The sequence below is a fragment of the Passer domesticus genome, chromosome 6 (assembly GCF_036417665.1).
Source record: "Passer domesticus isolate bPasDom1 chromosome 6, bPasDom1.hap1, whole genome shotgun sequence".
Lineage (NCBI taxonomy): Eukaryota > Metazoa > Chordata > Aves > Passeriformes > Passeridae > Passer > Passer domesticus.
In genome coordinates this window covers 21,024,255-21,051,561 of record NC_087479.1, presented here as the reverse complement: position 1 = coordinate 21,051,561, position 27,307 = coordinate 21,024,255, and the positions used below count along the sequence as shown (strand labels likewise).

Genomic DNA, 27,307 nt, shown 5'->3' with positions numbered 1-27,307 from the left:
GGAATAGCTCAAATATATTTACTGCAGGCTACTTATGTTTGGCCAAACTTCTTGCCCTCTGCAATGACTGGATAACGAGTGCAGGAGATGTTGCTTACTTTCAGTTCTACAAAGGCTTTGACACAGTCTCCTGCAGTATCCCAATATACCATATCTCCTATCATTTGAGATAGGAGTTGGGTGAGTGGGAAGTTGGCTTGACCTGCTGGTTGAAAGGGCTGTGCTCAATGGCACAAAGTTCATCAGGCAGCTTATGCCTAGTGATGCCCCTCAGGGGTTGATGCTGATGCCAGTATTGTTTAATGTTTGTGCTGATGACTGCGTGATGAAACTGGGTGTGGTTCTAGCAAGCTTGCAAATTACCAAACCGGCACAGCCAGGGGTAAGCTGCAGTTGGGAGAGATCTCAACAGGTGGGAGAAATGGGGTCAGCATGATGAATCTTATCAAATTTGACAAAAGAAAATGCCAAGTCATCTAGGATGGTGAATTCCTGTGCAAGAGGTGCAACAGGGTGTGTGCCAACTGAATGGAAGAAAGCAGCTGCGTACAAAAGGTGTTTAACCATTTGACTTGAGTCAGCAATGTGTCCTACTTTGGAGAGCCAATTACAGTTATCTACCTTAGCAAGAATGCAGTCAGCTGGCTGAGGGAATACTATCCTGGAATGACTTGTTAGACTGCATCTGGAGTACTGCATTCAGGTTTGGGCTTCACTTGGCAGAAGGCTGCAAAGGTGGTTAAAGTGCTGGAAAATATGAGAGAACATAGTTTTTTGAACCCTAAGGAGAGAGAGGGAGGAAAAACTGTGGCTGTCTTTAATTACCAGACTAGTTTATAGATAAGACTCGTCTTGGAGACCCACAGAAATAGCATGAGAAGTAACAGGCACAAGATGGAATACAGCAAATTGTAACTTACAAAGTAGGACAGTAAAATACTGGAGTTGGTTGCCAGTGAAGGAGTTGTTGAATCTTCTTTCTTTGAGACATTCAAAACTGAACTGAAGTAGTTCCTAAGTAACCTTCTGTCATTGACTTTGCTTTGTGTTGGAGGAGAGGGAAAACAAAATGATTTCTACATGTTCCTTCTAATTATCCAGTGATTCTTTGTTTCTAAGCATTTGAGGTGAAAATGTCCAGATGTTCCCTGTTTTCTATGGGAGTATAGATCTGATGGAGCAGTGCTTCCAGTTCAACTCATGCAAGGTGCTGCATTGGAAATTACTTTTTATCCACATTTTACTGTTGTTAGATTGCATTCAGAAGAGGCTTACAAAAGATCAAACAAAAATGGTCAAAACTTTGAATAACTAGAGTTTATATAAATTTTGTCTTTCTCACCTGCCAAAAAATTCAGAAGGTAAGTGATTATGTGCTACTTGCATGTCTGGCTAGCTGTCACCTGTGGAGCTCTGTAGGATGCTTGTGCTGCAGTTTGAGGAAGAATGAGTGACCCTTGACGGAGGGCTTAAGAGGCATTCCAGGCCTGGAGATGAAAGGATGATGAACAAATCCTCTGTATTATTGAAGCGTGTGAAAGGCATGAAAGAGCTAGAGGTAAATCAATAGTTTGTATTTACAGCATGGGAGAAAAAGAAAAGATAGACTGGGATTTATTTTTCCAGGTTATTTGAGAAAGATTTTTTTTTTCCCCCCTTTAGGGAGCACAGAAATCAACTTTATATAGAATTCTATGTCTTTGGCACCCTGAAAGGTGCACCTGAAAGAAACTCTTCCCTATGTTGTCTCCCAAATACATGATGTAGTAATTAAATGCTTTACTGGGAATGAAGCTGGCAATTCACAATGAAGTGATAGAGACAGAAACAAAAATACTGAGGCTTAGTGCTTAGAGGTGATTAATACATACTTGATATATGACTGAAGACAATATTTATCAATTTTGCTCAAAATTTCTCTGTGGGAGAAGAGGTTAAGAGGACATGGCCTATCAATTTTTTGTTATTTCTTCAGTCTTATTAATTTAACTTCTCATTCTAGAACTTCTTAACAATACCCGTTAGATACTATAAGGTTCACTCATTGCTCTAGGAAGTCCCTTGTACATGTCTAGATAGGTATTTGGTAGCACCTCTCACTGGTCTACCTTAACATTGTGTGGTGATGTGGTGCAATATCCTCTAAGATAATGATTGATTAATTTCAAAGGCAAGCAAATTAAATTTCTCCTATTAGTCTGTGTGGGCCCCCTTTAGGGGCAGGGCATTTCAAGGCATTTGAAATCAAATACTTATAGAGGTGCAAAAGTATGGCATTAAAGCATAATTTAAAATGGGTAAAAAAGATAATATCCTTCTCTGTAATGATGTTATGGATATTATTTGTAATATTCATAGAAACTTATGGCTTCTCTGCCTGAAGTCACCTAAAGCTTTCAAAATGAAGTGCAGGGAAATCACTGCTGTCATCAGATTGATGTGATCAGCCCACAAACCTTTCATTATCCTCTCTTGTGTGACACATGCTATTGCTTTGTGCAGCTGAAGGCCACAGACTCAGGGCCTCTTAGGTGATGATGTATTTTAGTCGAGATTGTAACTGCTGAATTTCTCAGAATACGAGACTGATGAAAAAAACTTTTAGAGAGAGTCTGAATATCAAGTCACAAGACTTCCTGGTAGCCTCTGCCCAAGGCGAAAGCGTTGCATTAGCTAAACTGCCTCATGCAATACACCTCTGATGCTGATGTGTTCGTCACAGCAGGGGAATATCTTGGTCTCTAAGTCCTATTGAGACTGTGGTACTCTGTGCCTGTATCTCCCTCCTCTTCTGGATAAGGTCTGGGTGCTCCTTTGCCACTGAGTCTCATGGCAGGAGCTGTTGCTATGTGTGACTGTAAGATAGAGTCCACTCTAGGCTGGTGTGAAAACTGTGATGCTGAGCCGCTTTCTAGTGAAATGATAAGAAGGGACTGCAGTGGATGGCTTTGAGGCTAAACTTCACCTTTTGCCATGAAGGAAGGGTAGCCTGGCATGGGAGATTACATGTCTCCCTTGAGTGATATTACATTTGTAATGTAATACAATGGAATAGCAGAGGATGCTGGGAAAGAACTGATACCAAAGACAAAGCAAACTGGCTGAGGGGAATGAAGTCCCAGGTCAAGGTGAGCAAGTTATTCAGAGCCACTCTGCTTTTTCTCTCCCCTGCTGACTTTCTTCAGATACAGTTGTTCTTGAATGATCACAATCAGTATATCAAAATAAACGCTCTATAGAGTAAGGTAAAAGGAGTTGCTGGCAAGACTGTAAATCGTCTCATGGAACAAATGATAACTCAGCTGAAGAGCCCTTTTGTCCTGGGAGTGTGGGAAGGATATAAATTCTCTGAAAGTATCTGTCAGTCGGAATTGCTCTGCATTCATCATGCCAGCCCTCTGCATCATTCATGAATGTCATAAGACACTAAAGAATTGGCACTTCATGGTGAGAATGATTAAACAACCATTACACTTGTCTTTTGCTCTGGCGTGATACTTTTAACAGATTGCCTGTATGAAGTTCACTTATGTCCATCTCTCTAGTGGTGGATGTCCTTTCATGGTGGCAAGAGGTAATAGTAAGAAAGAAAAGCTGCATATCATTTACAGAATAGTTTGTATGCCCTATTAATAGCTCTGGATACTTTTTGATTTTACATTCCCACTATGGGACCTTGGGGAAAGTTAGAGAGCTTTGGGAATGGTGAGCTTCCACAAATGCATTTGTTCTCATCATTGACCTTCCAGTACTTGAGGGACAATGTCATATTTGAGGTGAGGTTAAAAAGCTCAGAACTCTGAGCTTTCTTTGATGGACAAAATGGGCCTCATTAAGTCATTGAAGACCAGGCTGGATCTACAATAACAACCAGCATGAGAGCTGGTTTTTAGAATTAAATTAAGTACCAAGGACCTGAGATCTACACTGCGGGCTTTTTTCTTTTGAAGTGTTACTTTGGACTAGCTCTAGTCTCATACTATAGGCTAGTATCTTCTTAAAAGTTGGATTGCATCTTCCAGTTTAGTTTTAAACTAAACTGGAAGATTTTAAGGAGTCAAGCTTGTGTGCTCTGAGACTGTTCTGATGAGAATCAAAACATGGCTAGTGGTGATACATTAAAAAGTTTGTTTCAAAAGCATACTGTTAAAATGCTAGTAGCCAGCAAAAAGTTGGCTACCTGAAAACTTGCTTCTTTTTCTAAACTCTGCTCTAATTTAGCATATTAGATTTGGTAAAACTCTTAACTTCTGAGGCTCTAATGAATATCAGTAGCTGATATTTCTGGCTCACCATTTTTTAGCTGTCAAGATTGAAAATTTGTGTTTGGTCTCTTGCAGTGATGACTGTGAAGACAGTAAATTTCAACTGTACTTTCTGTTTTCATATCCATGATTAAGGAAATGTGAGCAGGCCTGTGAGGGAGAGAGTGAAGGATGGCCTACAGTTAAAACAAGTGAAATCTTGTAAATTCAGACTGGTCATGCAAGGTGTTATGCTACTTAACCACTTAACCTGAAGTTACTCAATGAAGCTGAGAGAACAGAAGTTGTCTTTGCAGTTTTGTTTTGTTTTGGTTTTTTTGGGTTTTTAGGGTTTTTTGTTTGGTTTTTAGGTCTTGGGGAATTTTTTTTGGTTGGTTGGTTTTCATTGTTCTGTTTTGTTTTGGTTTTCTTTTTTTTTTTTTTGCTTGGATTTTTGTTTTGTTTTCATCTTTTTGTGAGGGTTAATTTGTTTGAATGGAATAAATAAAGTATAGCTAAGGAGAAACACTAGAAAGAGATTCTTTAAAGGAGTGTTGGCTGGGCTGAGATCAATAATAGCATTTTGGCCTTCATCCGTCCTGAGGGGTACCTAGGCCATTTTGTTACCATTCAGATTCTGTAAAACTGTACTGAACTAACATTGCTGTTCCTCCTCCAAGCCCCAAGTGAGCTATGAATCCCGCTGTGCTTCTCCTTGCTAACAGCAGTCTCTGTATTCAGCTCTTCTGGCATGCTGCCTTCTGGGTTTCTCGAAGGACATCCTCTCAGTGTGCTGTTTTATCAGGAAATACTAAGAAATAAGAAATTGCATCCTGATACTCTTTGGAAGCAGAATGCAACTAAGAAATGGTTCCATCTACCTTTACTGAATTTAGTCACAGTTACAGGTAATGAAGTAACAGAATCTCTTGGTAGGTGGTGGAGAACTTGACCCTAGTAAATATATCCTGCTGTTCTACAGGGGGTCACAATTTTCTAAGCACTTTTACTCAGCAAATTTCATATTTCAGTTGTATTTGTACTTTCTTTTGTCTCTTCTTCTGGTGCATAGTGGTTTCAAGCTTTTTGTTTTCTATTTTGTTATCAGTACTGTGGGGAGTTAGGGAGTGGTATTTTTGCAAAATATTTTTCATACTCTGTAATGTATAGGAAAAATAAAAAGACCTGGAGGAATTGTCCTTGTGGATTTTTTTCTAGATTGATAACTGTCATCTAGCTGCATAAAGCTGTGGGAGCTGAATTTGATGGCAGAACTGGTCTCTTTACTGAAAGAAATTACTTAGGGATTGAGGGTGCTGGTATGATTTAAGTCTGCAAAGCAAAGTTGACACTAAGAGGGTAGATATAGGGACAGATTACTGTGCCTTACAGAACAAGATCTAGGGACCATGTTGTCTATTCATCAAGGGCAAGCATGAAAAAGATGATTCTTCACACAAAAAGGTGATCTTTTTTCACTCAGACTGAAAGTGACACCAGGAAGTCATTAGTCCAAACCCCTGCTTGGAGCAAGATCAGCTGTGAGGTCAGATCAGGTTGCTTGGGGTTTATGTAGTCATATCTTGAAAACCTCCACAAACAGAGACTCTAAAATCTTCTTGGACAACCTGTTTGCATGTCAGTCCTTGTGAGGAGAAAGCTCTTTCCTTGCTGCAGAGACAGATTCTCTTACCTTGAAGTATGGCAGTTGCATCCTGTTCTTCAGCTGTGCACCACTGTGAAGAGCCTGCTTTGGCTTTTCCATAACCTCATTGCAGGTGCTGTGAGACTGCCCTCAGGTCCCCTTGAAGCTGTGCTATCTCCAGGGTGATAAAGCTCCAATCTGCTGGCATTTCCTCACAAGGCTGGCACTTTATCCACCCAACTGCCTTTGTGGCACTTCAGTTTGTCAATCCAAAATCAGATGCATTATTCTAGATGCAGTTTAACAACCACTGAGTAAAGGAGAATAATCACTTCATCTACGAACATCCTCAGGTCCTGTTAATGGAGTGCAAGATGCTGTAGGCTGCCTGTGCTGATAGGGCCCACAGCTGGATAATGTTTAACTTCCTACATCAATGGCAGATTTGTGTGAGTCATTGGGAAGGGTTTATAAGACATTATGGTGAATGCAAAACTTCTAAATGAATTTAAAGAGAGACTGGATAAGTACTTGAAAAATAGATCTCTCTGGGATTACTGTATAAACAAACCACATGAGGCTGAGTTAATTGATGAAAAGACTCATGGTCTGAGTGCATACTTAAAGGAAATAGGCTTGTTCTACTCTTAGTTTTCCCTGGGTGTACACTTAGAATCAATGCTGAAGACATGACAGTAATCCTTTTCTGACCAGTCATGTTGTTATATTGGAAATGAAGGTGTTACTGAAATGTTTTCAAGTGTTGCAATCTTTTATATTTAAGCTGGTGGGCCTGTGTTCATCTTGTGTCTGTTTTAGTCAGGAACTAATGCCTAAATTGCATGTGAGATGGTAAACATCCCCAACATGCCCCATGGCAAATTAATATGTGGAAAAAACCTCAATCTTCCTGGTATCCCAGATTTAGAGAATTCCTATTTCAAGCATTAATTATCTTGGACCTTGTAGTAGTTCTAGGAACACTCCCTTGCTCTCCTTCTTTTCCTCTTCCAATCTTTTTAATGCAGTGTAACTAATAAGAAGTAACATACTGTCTGATCTAATTGTTGGCTGATGCACACATACTGGGAGGAAAGTGACTCGTATTAATTTGCCGTCATTAAAAAAGACAAACACAGAAAGCAAGCGTGATCTGAATTACTGCTTCTGTTTTGTGTTAGTCTTGCAGATTTTATAGCTCCTCCTCCGTTTTGTTTCAAAGCAGTTCCTTCATCTTTTCAAGTGAGGAAGGAATTTCAGTTTCATGTCAAACAATGCCTACTTTTTGAGATGAATATGGTGTTCAGTTTCAGTCTCAAAGGGTTTGTCAAGGGAAGAGTGAGAATCCTGAAAGGAAGAAGAGCTAGTTCACGAGAACTCTAAACACAGAAGCTTGCTTTTTTTTTTGAGGATTACACTGGAAGCTTTGCATTTTCCAGGGATTTAAGTTTTCTTTATTCTTAGGCAATTTAAATCTCTTGATAAATAAAAGGATGTTTCAGCAGTCATATCATAGAAAGTATTGGGTCTGTCTTTCTCCCAGGAAGGATACTGTGATGGAATGGTCAAATGAGCCAGATGATGATGGTGATAGGATCCTTTGTAACCTTTTAAACCCCCATCTCTCTTTTTAAATCAAGCAGGTGTTTGTACCATTAGACCTCTTAAACTCAGGGTGTGCACAGAGATGTGCAAGTGCCAGAGAGGATCTTTACGTGGAGTAAGACTTTTTGTCCTGATTGATGAAACTCAGTTTTAATGCGACTTCGATTCTTTTTCATTTGTGTGATTGAGTGACAGTAGCTCCCAAGATGTCCCTGGGATGTCCAGATTTTGCAGATGATTCATATGTAAGAACATTGGTGTATATGCTTGAAGGCAGAAGATGGGTCGATGTCTGGCTTCGTTTTAGTTGTGGAGATATAATGAATTCTTTTGTCTAATTACTTTTTTTTTTTAATTTGGTGTGATACATAGTGGGATGGGAAGATGAGGAGTAAAAGAGGAATTAGGATAACAATGTAATTGAAGTTTAGGATTGAAGGCAACAAGATGACAGCTTATAACTGGAGAAGGAAGAATAGCTCTTGTCAAGACTGATGCCTTGGTAAATATGAAAGGGCAGAAGGAATGGGACAGTTCTCTCTTAGTCTTTTTTTTTATTCTCAGTTCTTAATTTATTTCACAGTAGTAGCTGGAAATGCTGTCATGCATCCAATATAACTAACTGTGAGGCAAAGAAGCTGAATGCAGTGCCTTTAGCAGACAGGACCCACAGGAGTAGCTTTGCAGAAGTTGGCAATTTACCTGTTAGGTCATCTCTAGTCAATATAGATGTTTCAGCACACCTAGAATTGACCCAGTTGAAGTGATTTCAAGTAATGAAGAGTCACCTAAATCATCCATGATCTTTGGGGGTATATTGCAAAGCTAGGTGAAAACTTTATTTATTTTCATTATTATTGTTGTTAATTCATATAGACACTGTTTCCTTTCCTTGATTGTCCTCAAAATATTCTTTTGTCATTCTTTAACTCTTTTTACTCCTAAGAAATTAATTTAATGGAAATTTGGAGTTGTGCAACATCTGTGTAGTGTATTTGATATGGCCAGAATGAGTTAAGTATTAAAAACAACTGTCAGAAGCTTCATTTTTTACTCAGACAATGCGCATCTTTTTGAACCAGTGTACAGGTTTCAACTGATGTTTTATTGTTTGCATTGTGATGTCATAAACTCCTGGGGAGTAATAAATAAACAGATGTTATTCGAAAGTTGTGGTTCTCTTTTCTGGTTTGTACAGTATGTGTTGTTTGCTTCCCCTTAGAGCTGGTGGTCAAAGCATGGATTGTTTTTGGTCAAGGGTAGCAAGCATAAATAAATAAGATGCTGAACTATCTGGCCAAGTAAAGACCTGAGGAGCTACCCTACAGTTGTTCCTCTGACTGGAAACAGAGTGATCAAATATGGAGTCTTAAGCTGCAAACCTGTGGCTGAGAACCTTAATTTTGGGGGCAGTGATCCAATCAGTCTGATTAGATTTCTGGCAAAACTTCCAATCTATGTTATTAGAGTTTTGTATTAGAGCAGAAATTGATTTTAGCAGCTCTTCCTTGTTGCTTTGCTCATCTCCACTTATGAGGGTGGAATAACTCTCTATATACCATGATTTTTGGAACTGCTTTTTTATTACATGACTGACTTATGATGCTTCCGGCAGCAGCAAATTTTGTCTCCTTACTTAGTTTCTGCAGGTGTATGTCTGATCTCACTTGCTTTCATGCCAGTACTCTAACCTGCATTCCTTTCATATGCCTTTTCTGGTGATGGAAATAGTAAACAAACTGCCTAGTCCAGGTAGAGTAAGAAAAGGGTCACCATTACTTTTTCTTTATGTAAATTTGGAAAAAGTTCTACATCATCTTATTGAGATTTCGTGGGATTTTTTGAATGTCTGTATAAACTATCAGGTCTTCATTATTTAGTTATGCTTTCAGAAACCTGATGATTAAAGGGCTGCTAATTACAGGTGTTACTAAGGTTTCCTTCCTGATGTAAAATGGGTCTTGATTTGCTCATGTAACCTGTGGTCATGCACAATGTGTTACTGATTTCATCCTTTGACATTCCTTCTTGAAAATTACCTAAAATTCAGTTTCCTGCCATGAAAGAAGAGCAAAATGCCATCATCATGCCATCATCAATTTTCCTGTAGTTGAGCTGATAACTTCTTGTTAAATAGCAGAAGGTTATGATTATTAATAAACTTCTTAGGACTTTTACACCAGCATATGAAATACCCTAGGAGACTCATCTGAACTACTGGACTAAGCAGAATACAATATAAAAAAATGTCCCCTCCATTTACACAAATGTTAAGTAAAATAATACCTATACTTGTTATGGTTTAGAAATGTATTCCCCAATTTAGTGTATGGTGTTCTATACCACATATATCATGCTCAAGTCTTATGCCTTCCAGCTATATGCATACATAAACACAAGCACAGGTATCATTTCCATAGTCAGTGGCTGTCCCTTCAAGATGTTTGTTGAGTTCATTTATTCCATGTGGGTTCTATCCATCCTAGATGTCTTCCAGGACAGGAGGGCTTGTGTGCTGTTGGCTGGTTGCCAGCTATATCACAAGCTCACAACTGGTGTAACTGAAGCAGCCCATCCTCATTCTCTGTGGTACTTGTGACATAGAGTGGCAACATCATTTTAGCCACCAGTATTATAAAATTCAGCATTTCCATTCTCACCCAAAAATCAAGTTTTCTTGAGGTACAAATTGTGTTTGCCTGTTCTTCTGCATTAGCCACCAAGTACATCCAAGTTCTTGAGCAAAAACAATCCCACAGGCAGATTTGCCTTTGCTTGATGCAGGGCTAATCCAAACTGTCCTCCCTAACACTTTTCTCATGTACACCACAGAGACTTCATCCCCTTTTGGTATGTGGAGGTTATGATTGTGCAGGGCTAGCTCGACTGGTGGAGCTTTTGGTATTAACTGAACAGGCAGCCTTCACTAAATGTAGATCCAAATGTTCACCACTTCAAATGTTTGAAGATCCCACCACCCATTGATCTCAATTGATTTTTAACAGTTCACTGCTCTGTTCAGTTTTCCCAGAGGCTGGTGCTGGGTGGGGAGTATGATGCACCCATTCTGTGCTCTCTGGCCCAGGTGTGTCTACAAGGTTATTTTTGAAATTAGTTCTGTTGTCAGACTCAATTCTTTCTAGGGTGTTGTGCTCCTGCAGGACTTGCTTTTCAGGGGCCAAGGTGGTGATCCAGGCAGTGGCACAAGGCACAGGATATGTCTCCAGGGCTCATCTCTTTGAAAATATTCTGTCACTTCATCAGGGTCCTGTAGTTGTTCAGGGGTGAACTTCCAAATCACTGAACCAGAAAAGGCCTTCAAAAAGTAGCCCATGGCCTCCAACATTCCATACCACTCATGATTATCCACCCTTGGGGCAGCTTTCTGAAAGGTACTCAAGTAAGTTTTGTAGCTTTTGAATTGGCCTGGGTTCTTCATAATTTGCATTCTAAAGGTACTTTTTGGTTGTAAAAATGTGAGCTGTAGCATTTACACTATGTTAAACTTGTACTCACCTCCCAGTGCAGAGTTGCTGCAGTTAACTCTTCAGTGTATAAACAGGGTAATACCTTCCAAATGTTACATTTTCTTAGCCGTGGGGGAATGAGTATGTGTGCTGTGCTGTAGTGGAGAAAATCAGGTTTTTGATGGCTTAGTAGATGCAAATAGAGAATTTGCAATCAATTATTTAACGTGGGGAAATTCACAAGAGTGCAGGGCATAGCATTTATAATTTGTGCAGATGCAATAGACTTGTTTTCTACTATTCTACTTTACTATTTTACTTTTCTACTTTACTTTGCTGCAGTTATACTATGTTGATTGAAGAAACTCGTCCTTAAAATAGGTTTTTGAAGTCTTTGGGAAATTATGAATTAAAATGACAAGTGATGGTGCCAACTTATACTAAATGCTTCATAAAACATCTCACTTGTAGGTTTTATTTGCTGTGGTTTATAATCTCTGTTAGAAGTTTTCCATGAGGAGTCTTTGCCTCAAACTATTTTGAGTGAAGATGAATAATCTAATGGCTCTATTCATGAATATAACTAGCAAATACATACTTTACCTAAGCTAGATATGCAGACTGCATTGTCACATGTGTTGTAACATACCCATCTTTGATCTCTAAATGCCAATGATATAAGTTACAAGTTGTGTAATTTCTGGGAGAAGTCAACTGCCAGTCTGCCACACTAATTTTTTGTGAGTTTATAAGCTTTGTATATGCTAAACATGTAATGGTGTCCTGGTAGCTTAAATCTGTAGGGCGTGTTTCCTCATTAAGTACTTCTTCAGTTCTCTGAGCTCCCAGTGCTGACCAAATTCTGCATGCAACATGTAGCTGAAAATATTCTATTTCCATTTGTTTTTATGTGTTGGTACAGTAATCTGGCCCAGGGCACTATGGGAAGTGAGATTGCTTATAAAACAGACTGGGGAAATAATGTTGTATTCTGGTATCCTTGATTTTATTCTTCTTTTTTTTGCATGGTATGGGTTGAATTTAGTGTTATATAGTTGAAGTGGTGAAACATTGTAACAATACATTGTAAAACTAAAATTAATTGGTCCTTCAGACTTTTCTATTGTTAGGGCACAGTTGGTGTTGTGTTTATTAAAAGAGTTACATAATTAAACCTTTAACAGTGATGAAAAATTCAAGTGGCTGCTCATTGAGAATGTAGTCTCCTGTCTGTCTTGAATAGAAAGTATCTTGGAAGAGAACTATGATTTCTTGTCTGATAAAGAGGACTGTAACAGAGCTTTGGTACAAGAAGATATCAAGATGAACAGATGTGCGTTTCATCAGCTTTTATTTAAATTAGAATTCTTTAGTCAATTATTCTACAGTTCTCTGCAACACCACAAAGAAAGGATAATTATTGGTTTAAGATGGTTTAAGATCTGGAGGGACTACTGGAGGTAAACTAGTCTAGCCAGCTTACACCATCTTAAAGCATGTCAAATCTAATAGAGTTGTCCAAGCCTTGTCAAGTTCTGGTGAAGCTGAAATCTCCTTTCCTAAAGTCCAGGGTTATAATTTGCTTTCATTTTCTTTTTCAATTGTCTTGAACTTTCAAACTCTATAAACTCATGGTTGCTGCAGTCCAATAGAAGTATTTAAGTCAAGTGTATTTGTGTTGCATGGTTGGGTTTGTTGGTGGGTTTTTTTTTAATCTTTTCTCTTTATGTGATTGCAATGTGGTACTAACTCTCGTTATACTTTCATTTTACTTGATGAACCTTATGGTTTCAGACTGGAATGACTGTTAAGTTCATAATTTGGCACAATGTTAATGTGCATCTCTTTCCAAAAATGTCAATGGATATCCTATTTGTCCTCAAAAAATCGGAAAGGGTCATTGATGTATCCAACAAATATTTGTACATTCAGCTACTCACAGATAAAACAAGTGGCCCATCTCTCATTATGCAGATATTTTCTGCCTGGAAAATAAGGAAACAACTACTGGCCATCAGACTATTGCTTACAGGTCTGTTTGGGTTAGTGCTGCTCTGGTTGTTGCATCTGAATTATCTTCATTTCAAGAACTCGGTGCCTTGCCAGATTATATGAGTGCAAAATCCATCACAGTAAACCCCTGACACGTTTGAAGTAAAGTTGGACAGCCTGTGGACCAGGTGAACTCCAGAACTTAGTTGACATTCTCAGCTGAACCAGAGTACTACATTCTTCATGAAGCATTATGTAGAGCCATCTCAAAGAAAACTGGAATAAGACCCAACAGAGGCAGATTTATACTATGTTATTTCTTAGTGTTTCTGATTCTTACTTTAGGAACCTTGGTACCATAGTACCAAAATACTAAATATTGTCAGGTTAAGCTTAGAAGCAAAATCTATGCTCTATGAGGAGAAAATAGGATCTGGTTAAGTAGTTAAGTCTCATGAAAGGCCTGTGAGGATGTAATTGGTTCTAATTGGCTCTCATTGGAGGACTGACATGGTCTACCTGCAGCCAAATGACTCTTAGGCAAAAAAGTAATCTGTCTTCATAGAGAGTGAAGAACTCACCTCCAAGCTTGTTTTTGCTGCTGAAAGGCCTGATAACCAATACAAAGGAAAGTAGGGGAACTTGAAATTCAAGTGAGAGTAATTCTGGGAAGGGGGTTTTAATTTGTGAAGCCATCAACAATGAGAAAATATAATTTTGCTTACCACATTGCTGTGCCTAGTTTTTGTCTGTAGTGCAGATACACACACAAGTTATAGAACAAACTGACAATCTGAAGGAGTGCATTTGTAGTGTAGTTTTAGGGGGACTGTTATACGTGAGCATGGGGAGAGGACATAAGTAATTCACTACCTGGTCATCTCCAGCTCTTTAACCATAAGGTTGCAGATAGAGCTGGGGATGTGTTTAAACAAACAGACAAAACCTCTTTCTACACATCTTAAAATAGTCATGCACCCTTTGTCTGGAGTTTAAAGCTGAATGAGGAGACTGAGCCTGTAAAATTATTCTTTCTCAAACTGAAATAATGTATGTTCACAGTTCCAGAATGCCAGAATGTGCTCTTTTGGTAGTTCAGAATTATGACTGAAGTTTCCTGTGTGACCCTGATTTTGGACATGTTTGTCTGAATTTACTGAGGGCATGTTCTGTTGGATGTGCACAGGCCTGGAAGGGAAGAAGGAAACATGATTCATTATCACTCTGTCATTGAGTCAGCTGCTCACAAATAATTTCATTTTTAGGTGGCTGAGTTTTTGATGTCTGTTTTGGTAATGTGTTCTGAGATGTCTAGAGGAAGCCTCTTTAACAAGGAGAAGTGTATCAATTATTTCTACTAATACGTAGCATTTATTTGGAATTCAGGTCATAGAGAGCTTTAGTGAAGCTGCACCTTTGAAGGCAAGTGTGGAAATTACCGTGATATGATCCTACCTGTTTCTGTATCTGTCTACTTTTACTCTGTACAGGGTTGTGTGATACATGTTGTAACCCTCAGTTGTAGTTTCACTCAGATTAGAAAATGTACCCAGTAATTGCCTGTACTTTTTACATATGTTTTATCCTTGTTGCAGTAACAGGAGCTGGTTATTTTTGCTTACTATTCTGTAACCATTGTGATGGTGCTCAGAAAAATGAGGTGCAGTAAGTGGCTGAAAGATGGAGGAGTGTTGTTCCTGGCCTGCCTGTAGATTTGGACAGGACAGGAATTTTACATATACTTTTTAAGAAGCTCAGGGGCCAATTTTATAACTGCTGAGTTATGAAATCTTGCTTCCATAACTCAGACTGTTGAGTAAGAGTCAGAATGTGAACTCCAAATGCTATAACTTCTCAGCTTTCTCGTTTGCAATAATAATTCCTTGCTTGCATTTCTGCCTTCCTCAGCTCAGATGGCCCTCATGAATGTGGGAGGACAATGTTCAGCATGGGAGAAGTTTGGTGTTGTCCTTAAACACAAGGGCAAGGAACAAATTCCCAGGCTCAGCTGTGACAAGAAAAATGGTGCTGAAAATAGGTGGACTAGATGTCAAAAAATCTCATGAAGTGTTGAGAAAAGTATAGTCTCCTACTATGTGTAAATAGACTTTAGCTGAAGGCAAGTCCAACCTGAAGGAGAAATGCGAAATATGGAAATATTGAAATACTGAATCCCATGCTTTTGAAGCAGGAGTGGCTTGTGTTTTTTCCCCCTGTCCAGCAATGTCCTATCCAGCCTTGTCTGAGGTATTAGCACTAATGAAATCATTCATTCTTGATAAGCCGTCTTGAGAATTTTTTATAAACTCTTCACTTGTTTTTGTCTTAAATGCTGCATGGCTTTATTTAGGAACTAATAATGTACTTCATCAGCCCTGGCCAGCAGGACACATTGATTTTACCCCTGTAACTAATGAAAGCATGTGCTTGCTTAAGTTGTTCCTCTCAGAAGTCATAGGATTACCACCAGATTGGCAAATAAGTAACTAATACACTTTGGTTTTGTGTTTTGTAGCTGGTGCCACATATATCTTTGGGAAGAGTGGAGGTCTCATCCTGTACACCTGGCCAGCTAATGACAGACCAAGCACAAGGACAGACCGTCTTGCTGTGGGCTTCAGCACAACGGTGAAGGATGGCATCCTCGTCCGCATTGACAGTGCCCCTGGGCTTGGTGATTTTCTGCAGCTGCACATAGTGAGTACAGACAGGCCCATGTCTCTCCAGACCTGGGTTTCTCTTAACTGGATATGTGTTTGAAGAAGGCTATTACTCTAAAATACCATGTGTCGTATTCTAGACTTTCTATGTCTTCAATTCTCATCAGATTAAACTGCCTATAGTAGTTCTTTAGGGTTTTGTAGAGCTGCTGAATGGGATGCACAGAGAATTAAATCTTGATACCAAAAGTAATTGGGGAGGGAGGATACAAACAAAACTCAAAAGCCTTATGTGATTCAATAGTACGATTTGTTCAAAAAGTGGAGAAACATTTTGCATCAGTGGTAATCTACTGATTCATATGCACACTTCTGAACACAGCTGAATTTCTGGTGAAGTATTACTATTCTTGGAATGCAAAGAGTAAAAGGGAATGATAAGTCGTTGGTTTTTTCCTCACGAAGAAGGTTTAGTGAGAACTGAACAGATCCTCAAGCTGATATAGCTGATGCTTGCTTTAGCAGGGTAGTTCAAAAGAATAAGAATTTTATGTTAGCAAAATATGGCTTTGCAAGAAAATAATAGATTTTTTGAGAGCTTGAGCAAAGGGAGTTTTAGGATATTGAATTACTTGAGAAAATGAAAACACTAGGACTGGAAACATTCAGAATTTGTTACTTCATGTGGTTCTTTGGGAGAAGAAGAGGCTGTTTGCTTTGTTTTCATCTGGCAAATAGCCAAGAGGTTTACTTGAGGTGGAGGCTGGTCATGTTACTTGATGTTCAGATTATTTGCAGTGTATTATGCATTAATTCATAGTGGAAGGGCAATTGGGCCCTTTGCAAATTTTGAATGAGCTGGGGATGTGTTGACATTTCATGGAACCTTGAAGATATAAGTAAACAGGAAGGAATTCCAGGGGCCAAAACAGACCTAATGTGAATGACGAAGGGCCTGAGTCTGCTGCTGGGGTTTGCCATATTCAGAATCATGTTGAAGCACTGGGTTCTTGCAGGGTGGTTCTGAAACAACCAGAAACAATGTTCTAGTGCTCACTGCCAGCATTTTAAGTGGTTTTTGTTTTGAATCCCTTTGTAAAATTCAGATTCATTGGAATGGGCTAGATATGGCTTGAGCCATTAGACTGTCACCCATTCTGGTTTTTCACTTTTGTGATATATCCAAATATTTAGTTTCTTTTGTGTGAATTGAAAATGTCATCAAATCCTGGCATCTTTTTAATATAAAACCAGGTTTTCTTCCTTTCTTAAAAACAACACAAAAAGAAACCCAGAAGACTGTAAAAGTGAGTAGTGCTAAGCCTAATTGGTCGGAACTCTGTGACTCAAATTAAGCCAATGTGACTTGATGTGTCTGAACAAGGCAATGTATATTCTTCAGGTGTTACATTATAATGGAATGGAAACTGGAAAACAGTGTTCTTGCATATGGGGAGAGGTGCAGAGATATGAATTTGTTAAGGCTGTAGAAAAGTTTAAGATGGGATCATGTTGCTCTTGAATGCCTAATGGGATGTTATGGAGAAAATCAAAGTCAGACTTTTCTTTGCAGTAGTCAGTGGAAGGAGAAGGGGAAATGGACACAAGTACCAACAAAAGAAATTTTAATTCTGCAGTAAGTACTTGCACAATGACTCTTTTCAGCATTAATGATGAAGACTCGTTTTTTCTTTATATCTTGGTCTCAAACATCTACTTTTCTCTACCCTTAATTGAACATTTTAATGATGGATTTTTTAGTTATAAAAAACTTTGCTGAATAGACTGAAACAAAAAAATTCAACCTGAGACAGAAGCATTCATTTAAAAAAAATAATAACAAAAGAAAATAATTGCTTTCACTTTCCAATCAGTTTTGGAAAATAAAATAATGAAAAATTTTCAGCTTTTTTTCCATATGGTTTTTTCTAACTACTCTGTATGGCATGGTGCTAGTTTCAGATTGTTTCAGATATTTAAGTAAAAACTACTAATTGTGGTTGATATTATTGCTAGAAGTTCCACTGACTGCTCCCTGTGCAGTTTGGCCAATTTTATCCCTGAAGCTGTTCACTAGCAGTAAATATAGAACTAGCTCAGCTTTAATTTCTCTTGTTCTTTTGTGGTCAGGATGGATTAGGAGGATTTTCCAGTCATTCATGAGGAGCAAAGGCATGCTGCTGTGCTCTTCTGGGTATGGCATTGCCGTTCATCATATATATAACTGACTCTACCTAACTGTTCAAATAAAGAATGTGGTCTGAGACTCATGCTGTGACGTGCAATAGGAAAGTTGAAGAGGAACTTGTAAAGTGTTATTGACTTCTTGAATATCTGTAAGACTGTTATCTCTGGTTTATGGTTCAAAGAAATAGAAGTGAGTTTATGTCAGGATTATTTTGGAAAAAAATGAAATCTGAAGTTAAAGGTGCAACTTGAAATGACAGTTAAAATACAAGACCATTTAGGATCTCTTGGCAAATTGCATGCAAACTTCTCGTGAGACCAAGATCTTTTGTACTGTCTGAAAACTACCACATGCTTGTGCAGTGATAATCAAAGATTTATCTATCTTCTTTTCTTCAAAACCTCCCATTAGACCATTTTCAATTGTCAAGAGAAACAAGGCAGCATGGGTAAAATTTTAATAGAAATGTGGGATAAATAGATCTTAAAATCAGAGCTATGAAAACAGATTAAAGTGATAATAAAATAAACTTTGAAAACCCAACTACTTAGACCATAAACAAATTACAAGAGAGAGAGAAAACACTGATGTAATTTATTTTATATACATTTACCATCTTGACTTTTTCAGGTGCAATTATATTTAATGATAATAGTAATAATAAAAGTGACAGGGATTTTCCTGGACTAATAAAAAATCCTGGAGACAATTATTTTATGGGAGCCTTTTTAGATATTCCATTCACAGACATTTTTGGATGCTATTTACTAGATGATGACCTCCTCACACTTCCCTGGGTATTCTGTTAGTGATAACAGGTGGGAAAGCCACATAATGATCATTGTTTTCTAATGTGCATCACTAAACTAAAATCTAATCCAAAAGTAATAGCTACGGTTTATCAAGATCTGATTATGTTTTAAAGATGGTAAAAGTTGCTCATACTCTTCTAAGGAGTTAGCCTTAGCTCTTCTTTTAGTAGTTAGCCTGCCTTTTTGTTATCATGTATGTTTTTGAGAACATTGATCTCTTCTGTTTGTAGACTTCAAGTCAAAGAAGATATTTTATTTTGAAGTTACATATTTACCTCTTTAATTTACAGTTCTTCTGATAGAATTCATTTTTTAATTATGAGTCTTTCAGATATTGTGGAAATTTATCGACTAAGATGTCTGCTTTATATGACAAAAAATTACAGCCTCTGAAACTATTTTCTCTCCTGACTTACAGTGAAGTATGAGGTGGCAGCCCTGCAGAAATGGATGGCATGCCATCCAGATCAATGCTGCAGATGAAGCATGAGGTGTTTGTGAGAACAGGCTGTAGCACATGGAATGAGAGTGTTGCTAGAGCATCAGATCCCTCCTTATGATTTTTTTTGTTTTCCTGACAATTCATTCAAAGCACAAGTCCAAACCTATACCAGGAAATTGTCTTCCACAATGGATACTTCAAAGATTGCATGTCTTGAGTTGTGGGTTCAATGCTTCTGTATGTTTATTCGCTTTGCACCACTACACCTTTTTTTTGTGCTGTATCATATACAAAACATAGAGATGAAGTGAGGAGAGAAACAGCTGCAAGTGATGATGGGTGTCATTCTTGTAGTAATTGTGGAGGCAGAAATCATTCATGTTTGCTGCTGGTTTAGTCTGCATTCTTTCATTTTGTTCTGTATGGTAAACTGCCATCAAGTTTCTGGATCTTCAGAATGGTGTTGTGAGGCCTGTTCCAGTTTCTGAACTCACCACAAGAAGGAATTCAGGTTTGGGCAAAAATGTTAGTGATCTTAGGATGAGTTTTGCTTAAGTAGACCCAGGCTAGGGAGGATTCATCATTTAGCACTAGACTACCACTGAAGGCTACATAATCTGATGTAGCCCATTTTGATTTTTAAGCAATTAAGTGTAGGAAAAAGTAACTTTTCCCTGAATTGGAGGATAAATATAAACAGATGAAAATGAATGTGTCCATTCAGTCATTTATTTTCTTTAGTTATAATGTGATTGGCCCATCTGTAGATTTGACAGTTGTAAAAAAAATTCTGGCTCCTCTCTATGAAGTCTGCCCTTGTATTTGTGGTGTTCCCAGATGGAGGAAGGAATGATGAATCTGACTCCATGTTCTTAGAAGGCTAATTTGTTATTTTATTAAAGAATACTAAACTATACTAAAGAATACAGAAAGGATACAGACAGAAGGCTAAAATATACTAATGAAAAACTCGTGGCTCTCTCTTCAGAGTCTCAACGCAGCTTGGCTGTAATTGGCCAGTAAGTCAAAATCAATTCACATGAAACCAATGAAACAACCACCTGTTGGTAAACAATGTCCAAACACATTCCAAATCAGCAAAACACAGGAGAAGCAAATCAGATAATTATTGTTTTTCTTTTTCTCTGAGGCTTCTCAGCTTCCCAGGAGAGAAATCCTGGTGAGGGGATTTTTCCAGAAAATATGACGGTGACAGTCTGCCTTCCAAGCTGCAGTGGCATGTCATCTGAGCAGATACAGAGGAAGCAGAAGATTTAGAATCAGGAGATGGATAGATGCAGGATTGTCCTTATCATAACCAGAGGGTATGTGATGAACTGCATAACTTAAGGGCTACTCTGAGATAAGAAATGGAGGCAAAATACAATGACAGTTTGTGTTTTACTTTTCCGAAACCAAAATCTATTTGATGCGAGATATTTCAGCCTTTCTAGGCTGAATACAGACTGAGCATTAACAGGCTTACATTTTTGTATCCAAGAAAGTAGAAAGAACAGGGTTTCCTTAAGACTAACCTGGATTATATTGCAGAAAGTATATCCGCAGAGGCTATAGACCATGAAAAAAGTGAGTTATCTGCTTCAATATTCTATATATTCTATCTTGTGTTTTGCTTTATTTTTAGCTACCTTTACTGATGTTGCAGTTACAGTTTTTTCTTAGGGTGATTCACCATGTTAGACCACGTTTTTATTCTTGTATAGAACCCTAAGTTTGTTCAAGGTTAATTTTTGTGAACAGAAACATTTTATCTACCATATCTTCACTGTGTTTACATTGATGTGTATTTAGAACAGTGTTTTTACTCTTGCCTTTCCAGGATTTCAAGTAGTGTGTAGATTAAGTCTTTGGGTTTGATACAGTTCGTGGAGAATACCAGAAGTGGTTAAGCAGTTATCAGTACCAAAGTGATTAATGCCCATCATGCCTCATTTTCTTCAAGAAATAGCAAAGTACTGTGTACATTTCTCCTAATTATCCTAATTTAATTTATACAAATTATGAGCCCTTACAGATTGGTATAGAACACATATTCAATCAAAGTTGTTTTATAGTAAAGCAATCAGTGGATCAGCACAAGGTGAAATGCAACAAAGATTTCTTTGTTGAAGCAATAAATTATTTATAAAATGGCTAGGTGCAGGAGACAACATCTTGTGTAACACATTTAGCTGAAGAAGTGAACAACTGATGAATGAGAATGACGAGCCTGCTTGCTGGTAAGGGGAGAGAATTAGGACGAGCTTTCAAGCAAAAGATTATATTGTATAGATCCTTAGAAGGTCTAAAAGAACAAACTCTCTACAGACATTTTTTTACCATGACAAATCTAGCAACCATCTTGAGGGAGTGCTCTGCAGGTCTCCTGTGATTATTAACATATAAAACCTGACTGAATGTAGCTTTCTGCTAGGAGTAAGTTCTCTGGCAGTGACTTCTGAATATACCATCTTTAATAGGTACCACCTGGGAATTAATGTGTGCTTGAAGGCTTGAAACATTGGCTGCTAACCTCCTAGGCAAGATGGAAAATGAGCCAAATGAGGGACTGGAAGAACTGTTTTGATTTAGCGTTAGTGTATGAAGATTCGCTGGAGTTCCTCCTTCACATCATCATATATATCTTTTATAAACATTTGTTGCTGTGGTTTGTCAGTTCTTGAAGTTCAGACTAACTAGTTAATGGATACCTTTAACTTAACTTAGGTTGCATTCCATTTAAGGTAATTGAGATTGGCAAGAAAAGATGTGACATATATGTCTGTATACTGCAGTACCTTAAGAAGTGTCCTATCTCCCCTTGTTGCAGTGGTTCAGGTTTCTGCTCAGCTGTGTAGGCCAGATAGAGTGCTGGCACCACAACGATTAGGGTGGCAGTACTGTTCCCTAGCATCAAGGAATAACTTGGGAAACTACAACAAGCATTAAGCTATTGCATGACAAATACGTTAGGAGTGTCTTACAGAGCACATCACAAGTGTTTACATTCTTTCTATAATTTTTTGTGTTATTAAGTGCAAGTTTTAAGTCACATATTTATTTTTCCTTAGGATGATAGTCATCTTCAGTTGAGGCTGTCATCTTAATGGCACTCGATTTCTTTATGTTGATCACAGAATTGGAGATAGTGAAATTACCCTAAAAGCTAATTTGTAAGTTTAGACAAACCATAATGAATTCAGAAGCCAGTGAATATGCTGTCAGTGCACTGGAATTTGGACAGTGGAACACAGCTGGAACAGCTACCCCAAATTGACCATAGTGACATTCCATACCATAAGATAATGTGCCTGGCAAAAAAAAAAAAAAAAAAAAAAAGGGGGAAAAGAAGGGTAAGAGGGGATGCTGATGGTTTATGGCCTATGACTTTCCAAGTGAGTTAGGCATGTAGAGACCCTGCTGACCAGGAAGTGGCTCAACATCTGCCTGTAAATGGGAAGCAGTATGGTTTTGCTTAACTTAGTAAACTGTCTTTATCTCCATCCACAAGTTCTTTTACTTTTTCTTCTCATATTTTCTTTGTATCTTTGTTCAGGAGGAGTAAGTAAATGAGCAGACTGGGGTGCTCACTTACTAGGCACGGTCAAGCTGTTCTGCATAGTCTTTACCTGGAAAAAGGCCTCTGTTCCTGACCATTGAAAATAGTGAATGTATTGTTGGCTACCATATGCAGATCATCTGCACAAAAAAAATGGACTATAATGTAGCTGCTTGCCCATCATATCAGGTTTATAGAATAAAAAATCCCCATAGTGAATATATGTTATTTCAGTATTGTTATTTTGCCTAAGAGAGGCTATATGTGAATGAGTCTCAAATATGAGATATGCACGTCATGGGTTGTTTTGCCAGCTGGTGTAAAACTGCCAAAGAGCCTGACTTTTCTTTTTTTTTAATGGAAGCATTCTATTTAAATACGCAATGCTCTTGTCCCAAAATGCTCTCAGTCTTTTTCTGTCCTTTCCTAGACTCTTTTGGTCTCTGAAGTCCCATGTGTTTGTGCATGCTGCATTTATTGTTCCCTAGAGCACAGAAGAATTAGTAAAGTAAAACTAATTTGAAGACAGGAAATGGGCTTTCAGTTTTCAAGCCAGCTTTAAAACGTGTTATTGGTACTTCTTTATTTTTAGAACGTGATTATTAATCCATTTTTAATGTATTTTAACTAGTTTATATTGTGCATTTGAATTGTCCATTGATTGTTACCTCCGAGCTCTTGAGCAGCAGTCTCTGGTAGGAGGCCACGAGTTGAGACAAACCTGTGAACATGGGGGAGGTTTTCACCCCGGTGTGCCATTCCTGGCTGGCACCGTTTGGCACTGTGCCCCACCCAGCTCTCTCTTGTGTGCTCCATTCCCTGCCCGTGTCTGCCCCCGGTGTTTGAATGACTGTGCGACGCTGAACGCAGCGCTGCGGGAAATGGCGCGCTGGTGTCCCGTGGCTAAAGATGATGGATTTTACATCCCAGCTCCATTCAGGCAGCTCAGTGCTTTGATACAGGGATTCATTAATTCCTCACTCAGTGACAGTTTGTGCATGTATCCTAGTGTTTTTGCAGTTGTCGTTGAACATTGTGAAGCTGATTGGAGACATGGAAGAAAGTGTTGGTAGGGCAATGTTGGCATCAATAGTAAAATTGCTGATTAGACTGTAAATTAGCCTGATTAGAGTTACCAATCTGAAGATAACCTGGGGAGTTTGGGTCTCAAATCTGTTGAATTCAGTGGGATAACAGAGAGTGAAAATTTAGAATTGGAGAAGATGGAGGACACTCAGTGGGGAGTTACACTTTGGTAACTTTCTGAAACCTATCTCAAAAATAAGGGCAACTAAATACTGTAACTTAAAAGATAGAACTTTGCTTAGTCACAGAAGCATCTATTACGATCATAGTGGTTTGGTATGGTGGACAGTATTTTTTCAAAATACACATCTGCCACATTTAGTGTTGTACATCTGGCAAAGTCAGACACTAGTATTTCAGTCTAAGTGCAGAAACAGAAACATTGCTCCTAATTAGAAGCAAATGGGATAGCTCACAACAAAGATTCATCCCTAAATATACAGCCTCTGTTTAAAATATGTTCTGGAGCTTGAAACTTTCTTATTTTGTCCAGGTTTGTCTTAGGATTCATTGTGGCTCTGTGAATTGCTATTAGATGTTAAACAATCAAATCTCTGAGTACCTCACAGTATCTATCCAAACATCCTGTATGGCAATAAATATTATGCTATTGCTTGTTTTTGTGTACTGTACAAACAAATACTGTGGTTTGCTTGATATTAATTTTACTCTCTCTTTAAACTGTAGTGTTTAGGTAGAATATGTCATCTAGGACTACATGATATATCATAATTTCAATAAAACCTGAGATGAATTGCCTTTCCTGTTTTGCAGTACTTTCTCTTAGAATTTCAGAACTAATAATTGGGATTTTCAAATTTGTCACACAGTCTTGTCAGTGAGTGACTAAACAAAGAAATATTAGACTAGGGATACTTTTTTTGATGCTGGAAAATTTCTATTCAGCTTCTTAGTATTTTTCTTTTAAATACTAAATACAAAGGAATTGAAGTTATGTGAAGTTTTTTTTTTCTGGTTGAGCCAAAGAAATAAGATATCTCCAGTGAAGTTCTTGGCTTGAAATAACCAAGATTCAAATAAGATAAGTGTGAGGTTTTCAGTACTCATTCCAAAAGAGACTAAAATCTTTCATATTTGTAGATTGTAACAATTGGCAATATAGATTTTTGCCTTTTATAAGAAGCTTTAAACCTATGAGCTTGTTCAGACCAACCCATCTTGGATAAATTGCACTAATAGGTTCTAAAACAAATCTGTTAGTAATTAAAGCCTTTATCACCTTCTCTATGGTTGCATCAAAAAAGTAAAATAAAATTCTTGATCTCCATGTTAATGGATAGCAGCAGGGTACAATAATAATTCACCGCACATTTAGACATACTGAGTACTACTCAAAAGCAATTAAACAAGGGCAATTGTCAGTATAATTTACCCCAGCTTGGTATCTCATGTAACCTTCTCATCAAAGGTTAACAACTGTTTCATACTAAATCAGCTACAGCAAAATGAATTGTTTATCTATTACACCTCTAGAAAGAGCATCCTAACCAGGACATATTATTGAATCTTATGAGGAAAAAAAATGCAAACTTGATCTAATCCAAGCAATATTACACATTGTTTGCTGTAGGACATGAATTTTATAGGGTTTCAAAACTCAATGCAGGGAAAAGATAACATGATCATTGATATATAGCTGACTGACTTTAAAATCATCTGTTGTAGAGAACATGAAAGACTAGCCCTGCACAGTTTTATATAGGAAATTAAGGACAATTTTGCCTTTTCCTATTTTATCAGGACACTGTAAAGTCAATTCTGAGGAGCAAATGCACTGCAATTTGGCTAAAACTCTAGCGTTCAAATTCTTGTGAGTTTCTCTCACCATACGTTTTCAAGAAACAAGTGTTTCTTTTAAACAGTTCCTATTCAGAAACATTGTTCTAACAGTTACTATAATGCCTAAAACATACTTGTGTATGTAATTTTGGAACAACTATGTAAACGAAATACATCACCATACCTCTTTAAAAGGTAGTTTAAACATGCTTATGAAATGAAAGAATTGAGGCTTTAGAGGTTAAATGATGTAACAGGTCTGTTGCCTTAGAACTGTTGCTGGCTCTGAATGTTCATCTTTTCTTAAACCAGAAGTCTTCAAAGTGCTCCCTTCTCCCACCCCTGAGAGGCTTAGTGCCAGCAGCTGGGGGAAGGTAGTGCCTTGGGAAAGCTGCTGTTGCCCACACATCTGAGAACTGATTTTACAGCAGCAGGTGTAAAATGCTGTGTGGTGTGTTTGTTGCTGCTTGGTTTTCCTCTCTAAGTGTGTGAGCAGCCTGAGCTTGCTTAGCTGGTGTGTTGTTGGGATCAAGGCAGAAGTGGCGTTATTTGTGCTAATAAGCCTCTCCCATTAGTTAACCTTTCAGTACATAAAGCATGATTGAACTGAAGGATTCCTGCTGGTTTGAAAGGCTTTTATGTTAAATACATGATACAGGCATTTTCTTCTTCCGCCTCCTTATGTACAAGTAGGATGAAGAGACTCTAAAGACTTCAACAGTCTGAAAGCAAGTTGAAGTAAAGCTTATGTAGTGTGAATATTCTCTTAAATATCTTGGCATACCTTTTTTTTCTGCTACATTTAAAATCTTGGTGCTTTCTTTAAACAACTTCTAGCCTACAAAAAAAGAGTGCCTTGTATAATTGGTATAGTTTGGGACAGTGCAAAGCATCAGCTGAGCAATTTTTACCCATAGTTGATAATCAAGTATATTACTAGCTTTGACTGTCCAAATTTTTCACTGCGCACAGCCCTTGTTTTAGCTTATTCTTTGTTCTTGTCAATTACTGATGTTAAGAGTGCAATTTCTGGAAGGTGGGTAATAGCATTAAGTATGAAAAAAGATTAGTATCTTATACTAACTCAGGCTTCCTTCCCAATCTTATCATGTCTCTTTTACTGCATTATTTCTGGAAAATCTCAACTGAAATCCAGTACCATGTACAGGATTTCAGGTTTTAGATAATTTAACCCTTTTAATATGATACTGCTCAGCCTTAAAGAGATGGTGGGATTAATCAGTTCTGTAGGGAGCCATGGCCATGCTTCCAATATGCTTTCTAAACTAGCCATAGGAATAGATCCACTACCTTTCCAGGCATTTCCCCTTTTTAAGAGGAAAGGCTCTGAGTGGTGTCTTTGGGTGCATTGCTAAACAATATTTACACAAATATTCTTGCTATCAGAAGGTTATCCTTTCATAAAAGGTATGTTGTATCCTGAATATATTGAGAGAGACTATGCCCTCAGTGAATAATGATCTTTTGCTTAATACAGACTTTCAGGAGTAGCCACTGGATTTGCATTGTATCATGAGCTGGGCAACATTAATGTGCTGGAAGATATTTAAGCTATCAGACTAGGAGACTGCCAAGGACAAGTAGGGGTTCCCTTTGGGTGTGACTTTGTGTGGTGTTTTACATTAGTAAAACATAGAAGCCTGTGTATAAATTTCTACTCTGCAGCATCCATCATTCCACGGATCACTGCTGAGACTTGCTTTTTTTACCATTACAGTTTTGGGAAGGTTTGACAAGAAGAATTTAGTCCATTGTTCTGTTACATTGAAAGGATTTTCCTACGATG

At 38.0% G+C, this 27,307-nt stretch overlaps 1 protein-coding gene across 14 annotated transcripts in view; it reads left to right on the top strand.

The window, feature by feature from the left end:
* Positions 1 to 27,307, top strand: part of NRXN3 (neurexin 3) — a 962,727-nt gene that overhangs the window by 700,388 nt on the left and 235,032 nt on the right. For all 14 annotated transcript variants that reach the window (XM_064423706.1, XM_064423713.1, XM_064423714.1 and 11 more), the window contains one exon: positions 15,469 to 15,650. In XM_064423706.1, the coding sequence (XP_064279776.1) occupies positions 15,469 to 15,650 (182 nt within the window). The remainder of the gene's footprint in view (positions 1 to 15,468; positions 15,651 to 27,307) is intronic.